Source organism: Acinonyx jubatus, chromosome E4 (assembly GCF_027475565.1).
Source record: "Acinonyx jubatus isolate Ajub_Pintada_27869175 chromosome E4, VMU_Ajub_asm_v1.0, whole genome shotgun sequence".
Classification (NCBI taxonomy): Eukaryota; Metazoa; Chordata; class Mammalia; order Carnivora; family Felidae; genus Acinonyx; species Acinonyx jubatus.
Genome location: NC_069395.1, coordinates 63131971 through 63144142, shown reverse-complemented (window position 1 = coordinate 63144142; position 12172 = coordinate 63131971). Strand labels below are relative to the sequence as shown.

Sequence of the window (12172 nt, the reverse complement as noted above, 5' to 3'; positions counted from 1 at the left end):
AACAGACCTAGGCTGGGGAAGAAAGAGCTGGCTAGGTTGCGGTTTCTTGCTTCCTGCGAAGATGAAGCTGGGAAGGTGGTGGGATAGGCCGGCCGGGGAGTGGCTGGTGTGCACCTGCAGGAAGTTGCCCGGGGAAGCCGTGTGTCTGTCAGCCGCACTCAAGCTTGGATCACATCTGCCTCTGGTTCAGGGCTCCTTCCAAATTCATGCAAGCTCACTCTTCTGGGAACAGGCTCCTTGTGCTGGGGTCCTGATGGACGGGGGCTGTTATTTCCTGTACGTTTGAATTCTTCTTGTAGGGATTCCTCACTGTGTTATGCCTGGTATACAGTAGGTACTCAATATATGTTTCTCTTTTTTTAAATTTAATTTTTTAAAAATTTACATCCAAGTTAGTTAGCATATAGTGCAACAATGATTTCAGGAGTAGATTCCTTAGTGCCCCTGACCCATTTAGCCCATCCCCCCTCCCACAACGCCTCCAGCAACCCTCAGTTTGTTGTCCATATTTATGAGTCTCTTTTGTCCCCCTTTCTGTTTTTACATTATTTTTGTTTCCCTTCCCTTACGTTCATCTGTTTCGTCTCTTAAAGTCCTCATATGAATGAAGTCATAGGATTTTTGTCTTTCTCTGACTGACTAATTTCACTTAGCATAATACCCTCCAGTTCCAGCCACGTAGTTGCAAATGGCAAGATTTCATTCTTTTTGATTGCCGAGTAATACTCCATTGTATATATATACCACATCTTCTTTATCCATTCATCCATCGATGGACATTTGGGCTCTTTCCATACTCTGGCTCTTGTCGATAGTGCTGCTATAAACATGGGGGTGCATGCATCCCTTCGAAACAGCACACCTGTATGCCTTGGATAAATGCCTAGTAGTGCAATTGCTGGGTCGTAGCGTAGTTCTATTTTTAGTCTTTTGAGGAACCTCCATACTGTTTTCCAGAGTGGCTGCACCAGCTTGCGTTCCCATCAATATATGTTTCTTGATTGTTAATTAGGCTGGGAGGGAATAAAGAGAGGAGGCATCCCTTGGAGTAGAACTGACTCAGAAGAGGTGGGGTGGTGTTGAAGAATTGGTGTTCAGTTTCTTAGTGCTTCTGGTTACCTGAACACGCTGTTGCTATTTCACGGTGCTGTACTTTGGTATATGCGTCTTCCTGGGGTTCCCTTTGCATCCAGCCTGCTCAACTTCTACTGATTCTTCAAAGTCCTTTTGGGACACTCAGAATGGCCCACTCTTCTGGGCTATTTGATGACCATGTATCTCACATTCCCTCATGCTGGCTTTTGTTTACGCCTAGGGAAGAGTCTGTCTTTTGGTCTTTGTGACAGCGGTGGTGGTTACGTGGTTACACACACACACTGAGACAGAGAAACACAGTCGGTATCCGATACATTTTTTCGAATGAAACAATGGTTCACTTTTTTTGAATAAAGAAATAAATGCAGGGTCAATGTGGACATGACTGGCAGTTTCCTCTGACAAACACACCCAGCTTCTGCTGTTCTCATTAACTTCACTTTTTCCTTTATACAGTTTTATTTGTCTCCATAAACTAATAATTTTACACTTTTATAGGTATTTGCATGTCTCACTGTTGACGGCAAACCCATGGAAGGCAGAACTGTGATCCATTCCCAGAGTTTTGTTCCCTGATCTCTTCCCTACGGAGAAACGTTACAAATGTAGGAGGGGAGTGGAGTTGCATAGAGGTATTGTATGGATTATACAGCTCACCACCATTATTACCATTATTGAGGTAAAGCTTTTGATCTGCCCATGTCACTTACCTTCTGGGATATCGGACATGGTCTTGCTGAGTCACTAGGCCTCATGTGGAGAAGCAGAAGACCCGTGTTCTGGTGTCTAGGAGAAACAGCACGTGCAGGTGATTATAGAATCACAGGGGAGGTGGGCACAATCCCACCTTTCTGGAGAGCCTATGAAAAATCCCATGTACACAATGTGACTGAGCCCTGTGAGGAATTCTAGAGGCCTAGAAGGAGGTAGTGATAGCAACTGCTCTCTGCTTCTGCTAAGGCAGCTATGCACCGTGGTCACTCTGGAAAGCCCCTCGCACCTCATGGTGGGCTGGCATAGGGTCGGCCCAATGGGAAAGAGAAATGGGAGCTATCAACATTTCAACTCCCTGTTTTATTAACACCCCCAGTCCCTAGAGGAGAGGCTGTGCTGCTGACATCTTGCCCTGCTTCTGATGGTATCAGAAGGCTATAGCTGCTCCATTTATTCTTCCTCTACCCTCTACAGATCTTTTCCTCCTATTGATAACACTTTGGGAACAATAAAGAGTAAGGTATGAAATCAGTTTCCTGAACCACATTATGCCACATAGTATGATCCGACTGGAAGCAAAAATGAGATCAAATTTCTAGGTGATGAAGTGCATAAGAGTTATTTTGTGCTCAGAGAAACTGGAGAGGGCCAAAAATCACAGAATTTTTTGGAAGTTTTATTAATATTCTATCCCATCGGTGCTCAGGTGTTTCCTTTTTGAAACAGCTGGGGAAAAACAAACTAACCACATGCAAAGGTTCTTTTTCTTCCAATATTCATCACATTTTCATATTTATTTATTTATAAAATATTGGGTATAAAATGTAAATTTATAAATAAGTTAGGATACAAATAGCACATTTTTATATTTTTTAAATCACTGTGCCATATTTCATCAATTCTAAGATATATGTTTTTTTCTCATTTAATACCTTTGAAATCAGGAAGCATCTTACAATTTTAACTATGTCACTTATGGTTTGTTTTCCAATGTGATGGAAACGTTGATTTGATAAATACAGTAATATACAATAGATCTGTGAAGAACACTATAACAAATACTGCATCTATAAATTTCTAAGTTTTTTTTTTTTTTTTATTTTGAGAGAGAGAAAGAATGTGTGGTGGGGAGGGGCAGAGAGAATCCCAAGCAGGTTCTATGCTGTCAGTGCAGAGCCTGACAAAGGGGCTTGATCTCATGAACCATGAGATCATGACCTGAGCCAGAATCAAGAGTTGGATGCTTAACCAATTGAGTCACACAGGCACCCCTGCATTTATAATTTTCCATATAATTTTTCTTATAGGTAGATTTTTTTTTTCCTGCCATGGCTGATTTCAAAGCATTAGGTATTTTTTCTCGAGTCTTCGACTGACCTCAAGTATCCTGGACAGTTTGATTTGTATTCTACAGCAACAGAGTTCTGAGTAAATATCCAGAAAATCAAAAATACCCCAAGAAACACACAACATTAGAAGAATCGAGAGAAAAGTTGGTAGGTGAGGGGGCGAGGGATGAACTGAGCCTCCCTGAGTACTGTCTTTAAAGTAGACTTTTCTCCCTCCCCTTCCTGGTCTCTCTCTACCACTTCGTGCTGTTTTCTTTCCTTAATAGCATTTAAAACTATTTGAAATCATCTTGTTCATTTATTTGATGGTTTGTTCTTTGTCTTTTCCTACAAGAGATATGTCCCACGACACCAGTACCTCCTTTCTTGTTCACCATGTATTTTGAACACCTAGAAAGTGCTTGGCATAGAGTAGGTACTCATACTCACTTGGAGTAGCAGTGCTATTTTTCAAGAGAATATATTGAGTCAGGAATTAATGATGACCATAGAAATGCCTTAAGACTCAATTCTGAGTAGTTGCTTCCTCCGGGAATTACCGTGCTCAGGTCCTACCTATTCCAAGAAGAGTCAACGATGGTGTTTTCTCTGATTCTACTCAAAGACTTTCTGATATTAGAGTTCTAGTCTGCCCAAGGATAGTATGTAAAGACTTTGGGATGGGAATGAATGATAAAACACACTTGAAAATTATTGAATTAAGAAATAGCTTGTTTTTTGCATCTTCAATTGGATGAATGAAAACCTTGATAGGTTTCATTTTGTTACATTTTTATACAGAATAGTAATTTCACATCTCTCCAAACATTTAAAGGAATTTGAAATCTGGATATTTAAAATGATATGAGGCCATTTAAGGAAAAGAACACCTGGAAATCAATACCCTTGATAGCACATTTCATACCGAGTAGGTTCTTTTAAAAGTCATACTTACTGCAATTTGAAGTAATCATCTACTGCCTCATAATTTACATTTTGAAAAAATGTTACTGTCTGGAAAAGAAAATGAGAGTTTATTTAAAACAGGAAAACTGGGAACGGGGGGACAATGAATACTTTCAAGACAGATTTGAAACTTTCTTTAGGTAAGAAAAAATATAATTAGTATTTTTCCAATTTATTTTCTTTTCTAACTCAGAAACTCCAATTATGTACATATTAGACTTCCTTTGTTACCTTTTTCTTATTTTCTCTTTGAATTGCATTTTACCATAGTCCCTTTATTTCGATTGCTTCTCTCTTCATTTACTTTTGTCATTGCAATATTCCTATTTTCATTTTTAATTTTTCATTTCACTCTTGATGTGTGACCAGCCTTCTCCTGTTCCTAATAACCTCATCTCTGGACCTTTTTATTTCTTCTTTGAGGTTTTTAGAATAATTACAGACATAATGTTGTCTGTAATTTTTGAGACTCTGAGGAGTCATTTGCCTGAAACTTCTTTTCTTGTTTTTGAGTAATTAAAAAAAAATCTATTTGCCTTGTGTATATGTCCTTGCTAGTTTCTTCTACCTGGGGCACGTTTCATCTCAATGTCCAGCATTCCAGAAGGTTTCTATCTTTTCAGGATAAATCCAGTTACGGAACATGTATGATATTAGAGGAAAAAAATTATAGGTTGTATTTTTTTATTTAATTAAAAAAATTTTTTTAACATTTATTTTTGAGAGAGAGAGAGAAAGAGAGAGAGCATGTGAACAGGGAAGGGGCAGAGAGAGGGGAGACAAAGAATCCAAAGCAGGCTCTGGGCTCTGAGCCATCAGCACAGAGCCCAATGTGGGTCTCAAACTCACAAACCGTGAGATGATAACCTGAGCTGAAGTCAGACACACAACCGACTGAGCCTCCCAGGCGCCCCATAAGCTGCATATTTTTAAAGCATGGTAACCATAATCACCATATCCCAAAATTACTTTTTTGGTGGTACTTCTTTGTTTTGTATATATTTATACTATCTTCAGAGATATCAATTTGACTCTGGCTAATCTGGTATGATTACAACAGAGATGTTGTACCTCTAATACAACCTTTGCAAAAAATCTTAACTTCTGAGACAAAGTTTATTTATCCACATCTTGGATGGTAAGTGGTATTAAACAAAATATGCAATCTCTCGTGATAAAGTTGAAGGCTGTGGAGGTCATCACACTAAAAATAAATCTAGTTCAGGTTCGAGGAAAGGAGCTAGTTGTCAAATTTACACTTTTATTCTATTGTACACCATATTCTTCTTCATATGTAATGATAAAAATAGCATAATTAGGCTTGAAAATTTTAATATTATCTTTTGTGAAATGTAAGCAGATTCTCCAAGGGTTGCTTATCAATTGTCACTTAAGTGGTGCTCAAACTTGGGTCTGTAACTCAACCAGCATATATGTGTATTATTTTGGATCATAATCACTGAAAATATTTACCCAGTGGAACTATTTTAAAAATATATATTTCGTGAATGTGATCATCTGTTTAAAAACCATTTCATTATGAATAATTAGGAAATGATTTGGAGACTTTCATTTCTGCTAGTGGTAGATAGGTTATACGGACAAATTTTTGCTCTTTAAAAAAATTTTTTTTAACATTTATTTCTTATTGAGAGACAGAGATACACAGAGTGTGAGCAGGGGAGGGGCAGAGAGAGGGGGAGACCCAGACTCTGAAGCAGGCTCCAGGCTCTGAGCTGTCAGTACAGAGCCCATCGCGGAGCTTGAACTCACAAATCGCAAGATCATGACCTGAGCCGAAGTCAGACACTTAACTGACTGAGCCACCCAGGCACCCCGACAAATTTTTGCTCTTAAAAACACAGATATCACAAAACCTACAAACATCAGCCTTTTGTGAAGTCACCTTTAAAAGTATCCAATAACTGACAAGAGAGTAGAGAACTATTAGCCCAAAGACTGAGGGAAATTAGGAATCTAGAGAATAAAGCAGAACACCAGAGGCCATAATCTATTTCTCCCCTAAAGGCATTTGTCAACATAGTCAGGAGACAGAGAATTCAAGATAGAGAATCAAATTGGATATCCTCTCTACATTAACCTGTGTTATCAGAAGATTGTATTCTCAGAGTAAGAGTAAGTCAAGATTAAATTTGGGCCCTCCTTAACCTTCTAGTGACTTCAGTTACTATGTGATCAGAAAAAGCAAGAAAAGGAAAAAAATTTGTCCTAACAGTTGGTAGCCTACCTATGGGTAGGTTCTTGTATGGGTGGAATTGTTTGTCCAGAAGACTCAGGATTTAAAGAAGTTTCAAGGGAGTGGTACCCCTAGATAGCAGCAAACACAGATCATCTTAAGATCAAGGCATATTCTTACTCGACCTCAGGGAATTCTTACAGATAGTTTTACAAGTGTAACAGCACATAGTCAAAATAACCAAGTGCACAAGGAAATAAGGTGTGCATGAGAATAAACAATGATGAGGGAGAAGATATAGATGAAATAACACATACTCAGACTGCAGATATGGAAGTAATAGGTGCAGATTATAAAACAGATGTGTTTACTAGTCGTGTGGGAATAAGTGACAAGTTGAAAATATCTGTTGTGTAAAAGAAACCATAAACGTGTCAGTGTTTTTTTAAAGGAACAAATAAAACTTCTAGAGATGGAAAATAACAAGAGTCAAAATAAACACACAGTGTATAATTTTGGCATCAGATCAGGCATGACAAGAAGAAGGAGTGAAGTGGAAGACAGATCAGAAGAAATGATAACGATGTATCGCAGAGAGATAAAAAGATGGACAATAAAGAAGAAAGACTCATGGGGAATAGATGGAGGGTTAGCTTTTGTTTCATCAGTGTTTCAGGAGAAAAGACAGGGACAGAGGCAAAGATGACATTTGACAAGATACCTGATGAAGGCAGTGATCCACAGATTCAAGAGGCCCAAGAAGTCCCAAGCAGGATAAACGTAAACATCTACACACGTCAGAGTGAAAGTATAGAATGCAAAGAATAAAGTCATAATTCATCAAATCTAGGATGCCACAGGGTATAAGACTCATCCTGATGTCATAGGTGGTAAAAAAAAAGTGCCTTAGGCATAAAGAAACTCATTGATAGTAATAACATAATATTAGGAGACTTCAACACCCCACTCACAGCAATGGACAGATCATCTAATCAAAAAATCAACAAGGAAAACAATGGCTTTTAATGACACACTGGACCAGATGGACTTAGATATATTCAGAACATTTCATCCTAAAGCAGCAGAATATACATTCTTCTCCAGTGCACATGGAATGTTCTCCAGAATAGACCACATACTGGGACAGCCCTCAGCAAGTACAAAAAGATCGAGATCATACTGTGCATATTTCAAACCACAATGCTATGAAACTTGAAATCAACCACAAGAAAAAATTTGGAAAGGTAACAAGTACTTGGAGACTGAAGAACATCCTACTAAAGAATGAATGGGTTAACCAACCAGTCAAAGAGGAAAATAAAAAGTATATGGAAGCCAATTAAAATGATAACACCACAACCTAAAACCTCTGGGATGCAGCAAAGGCGGTCACAAGAGGAAAGCATATAGCAATCCAAGCCTTCCTAAAGAAGGAAGAAAGATCTCAGATACATAACCTAACCTTATGCCTTAAGGAGCTGGAAAAAGAACAGCAAATAAAACCCAAGACCAGCAGAACACAGGAAATAATAAAGATTAGAGCAGAAATTAATGCTATTGAAACCAAAAAAACAGTAGAACAGATCAATGAAACTAGAAGCTGGTTCTTTGAAAGAATTAAAAAAATTGATAAACCACTAGCCAGTTTGATCAAAAAGAAAAAGGACCCAAATAAATAAAATCAAGAATGAAAGAAGAGAGATCACAACCAACACAGCAGAAATACAAACAATAATAAGAGAATATTATGAGCAATTATATGTCAATAAAATGGACACTCTGGAAGAAATGGAAAACTTCCTAGAAACGTACACACTACCAAAACTGAAACAGGAAGAAATAGAAAATTAGAACAGACCCATAACCAGTAAGGAAATCAAATTAGTAATCAAAAATCTCCCAAAAAACAAGAGTGCAGGGCCAGATGGCTTTCCAGGGGAATTCTACCAAACATTTAAGGAAGAGCTAACACCTATTCTCTTGAAGCTGTTCCAAAAAATTGAAATGGAAGGAAAACTTCTAAACTCATTCTATGAAGCCAGCATTACCTTGATTCCAAAACCAGACAGAGACCCCACTAAAAAAGAGAACTATGGACCAATTTCCCTGATGAACATGGATGCAAAAATCCTCAACAAGATATTAGCCAACCGGCTCCAACAACACACTTAAAAAATTATTCACCACGACTAAGTAGGATTTATACCTGGGATGCAGAGCTGGTTCAATATCTGCAAAACAATGAACATGATTCATCACATCAATAAAAAAGCACAAGAACCATATGATCCTCTCAATAGATGCAGAGAAAGCATTTGACAAAATACAGCATCCTTTCTTGATAAAAACCCTCAAGAAGGTAGGGATAGAAGGATCATACCTCGAGATCATAAAACCCATATATGAATGACCCAACGCTAATATAATCCTCAATGGGGAAAAACTGAGAGCTTTCCCCCTAAGGTCAGGAATAAGACAGAGATGTCCACTCTTGCCACTGTTATTCAACATAGTATTGGAAGTCTTAGCCTTTGCAATCAGACAACATAAAGAAATAAAAGGCATCAAAATTGGCCAGGATGAGTTCAAACTTTCACTCTTTGCAGATGACATGATACTCTATATGGAAATCTTTAGGGTTTCCTAAGATTCCACCAAGAAACTGCTAGAACTGATTCATGAATTCAGCAAAGTTGTAGGATATAGCATCAACGCACAGAAATCGGTTGCATTCCTATACACCAACAATGATGCAATAGAAAGAGAAATCAAAGAATTGATCCCATTTATGGTTGCACCAAAACCCATAAAATACCTAGGAATAAGTCTAACCAAAGAGGTGAAAAATCCATACATTGAAAACTATAGAAAGCTGATGAAAGAAATTGAAGAAGACACACACACACACAAAAAAAAAAAAAATGGAAAAAGATTCCATGTTCCTGGATAGGAAGAACAAATATTGTTAAAATGTCGATACTACCCAAAGCAATCTACATATTCAATGCAATCCCTATCAAAGTAATATGAGCATTCTTCACAGAGCTAGAACAAATAATCCTACAATTTGTATGGAACCAGAAAAGACCCCGAATAGCCAAAGCAATCTTGAAAAAGAAAACCAAAGCAGGAGGCATCACAATCCAGGACTTCAAGCTATACTACAAAGCTGTAATCATCAAGACAGTATGGTACTGGCACAAGAAGAGACACTCAGATCAATGGAACAGAATAGAGAACCCAGAAATGGACCCACAAACATATGGCCAACTAATCTTTGACATAGCAGGAAAGAATATCCAATGGGATAAAGAGTCTCTTCAGCAATTGGTGTTGGGAAAATTGGACAGTGACATGCAGAAGAATGAACCTGGACCACTTTCTTACACCATACACAAAAATAAACTCAAAGCGGATGAAAGACCTCAATGTAAGACAGGAAGCCATCAAAATCCTCGAGGACAAAGCAGGCAAAAACCTCTTTGATCTTGGCCACAGCAGCTTCTTACTCAACATGTCTCCGGAGACAAGGGAAACAAAAGCAAAAATGAACTATTGGGACCTCATCAAAATAAAAAGCTTCTGCATAGCGAAGGAAACAATCAGCAAACCAAAAGGCAACCGACAGAATGGGAGAAGATATTTTCAAACGACATATCAGATAAAGGGTTAGTATCCAAAATCTATAAGGAACTTGTCAAACTCAACACCCAAAAAACAAACAATCCAGTGAAGAAATGGGCAATAGACATGAATAGACACTTCTCCAAAGAAGACATCCAGATGACCAACTGACACATGAAAAAATGCTCAACGTCATTCATCATCGGGAAAATACAAATCAAAACCACAATGAGATACCACCTCACACCTGTCAGAATGGCTAACATTAACAACTCAGGCAACAACAGATGTTGGCGAGGATGCAGAGAAAGAGGATCTCTTTTGCACTGTTGGTGGCACTGTAAGCTGGTGCAGCCACTCTGGAAAACAGTATGGAGCTTCCTCAAAAAACTAAAAAGAGAACTACCCTACGACCCAGCAATTGCACTACTAGGCATTTCTCCACGGGATACAGGTGTGCTGTTTTGAAGGGACACATGCATCCCCATGTTTATAGCAGCACTATCCACAATAGCCAAAGTATGGGAAGAGCCCAAATGTCCATCGATGGATAAATGGATAAAGAAGATGTGGTGGTATATGTATACAATGGAGTATTGCTCGGCAGTCAAAAAGAATGAAATCTTGCCATTTGCAATTACGTGGATGGAACTGGAGGGTATTATGCTAAGCGAAATTAGTCAGAGAAAGACAAATATCATATGACTTCACTCTTATGAGGACTTTAAGATCCAAAACAGATGAACATAAGGGAAGGGAAGCAAAAATAATATAAAAACAGGAAGGGGGATGAAACAGAAGAGACTCTTAAATATGGAGAACAAACAGAGGGTTCCTGGAGGGGTTGTGGGAGGGGGGATGGGCTAAATGGGTAAGGGGCATTAAGGAATCTACTCCTGAAATCACTGTTGCACTATATGCTAACTAATTTGGGTGTAAATTTTAAAAAAATGTGCCTTAGAATTGGTGAAACGTGGTGGTGGGAGCAGTAGCAACAGCCTTAAGAGCAGCACCCACAGTGGTGATTGTGGTGGTAGCAGCAATGCATAAACATAGTGCTTGCCAGGTACCAGACGCAGCCCCAAGGGCTTTACATACCTAAACTCATTTTCATCCTAATAACCTTACGAAGTAAATATTATGATAATGACTATATTATATAATTTCATTGTATTAACATGTTAACAAAATTATATGTTAATATATTTTATTACATATAATATATTATTATTATCATCATCATTACTTAGATGAGGGTACGGAGGCATAGAAGACTAAAAAACTTGCTTCTCTGAGTAAGTATTTTTGTGTTTTTTTGGGGGTAAACACCCAGTACAGCGATTACTGGATCAAAGAGGACTTCCAATTTCAACTTTTTGAGGAACCTCCATACTGTTGTCCGGAGTGGCTGCATCAGTGTGCATTCCCACCAACAGCACAAGAAGGTTCCCCTTTCTCCACATCCTCGCCAACACCTTGTGTTTTTGCTTTTAGCCGTTCTGACAGGTGTGATACATGCACCCCTATGTTTATAGCAGCATCATCTACAAGAGCCAATTATGGAACCAGCCCAAGTATCCACTGATTGATGACTGGATAAAGAAGAGATTATATATATATATAACCTCTTCTTTATATATATATATATATAACCTCTTCTTTATATATCTATATATATATCTATATATATATATCTTTATATATATAACCTCTTCTTTATATATATATATATCTTTATATATATATATAACCTCTTCTTTATATATATATATATATCAGAGGTGATTATATAATATATAATATATATGTATAATATATATATATATTATACACACACATACATGCAGTGGCATATTATTCCACCACACAAAAAAGAATGAAACCTTGCCATTTGCAATGGCATTTTTTGGAACTAGAGAGCGTAATGCTAAGTGAAATAAGTCAGAGATAGACAAATAGCATATGATTTCACGCAGATGTGGAATTTAAGAAAGCAAACAAATGAGCAAAGAGGAAAAAAAAAGAGAGAGAGAGACAAACCAAGAAACAGACTCTTGGTCACCAAAGGGGAGGTGGGTGGGGGGAAAGGGGAAATAGGTGATGGGAATTAAGGAGGGCACTTGTTGTGATGAGCACTGGGTGATGTAGGGAAGTGTTGAAGCACTATATTGTGTACCTAAAACTAATGTAACATTATATGGTAAGTATACTGGAATTAAAATAATTTAATAAAAAAGTTAGATGTAAA

General features: G+C 37.9%; 1 protein-coding gene across 5 annotated transcripts in view; it reads right to left on the bottom strand.

Moving 5' to 3' along the window:
• CATSPERE (catsper channel auxiliary subunit epsilon) overlaps positions 1 to 12172 on the bottom strand; it is a 201771-nt gene that overhangs the window by 39057 nt on the left and 150542 nt on the right. For all 5 annotated transcript variants that reach the window (XM_053209823.1, XM_053209825.1, XM_053209826.1 and 2 more), the window contains 2 exons: positions 4093 to 4151; positions 1806 to 1881 (listed from right to left, as the gene is read on the bottom strand). In XM_053209823.1, the coding sequence (XP_053065798.1) occupies positions 1806 to 1881; positions 4093 to 4151 (135 nt within the window). The remainder of the gene's footprint in view (positions 1 to 1805; positions 1882 to 4092; positions 4152 to 12172) is intronic.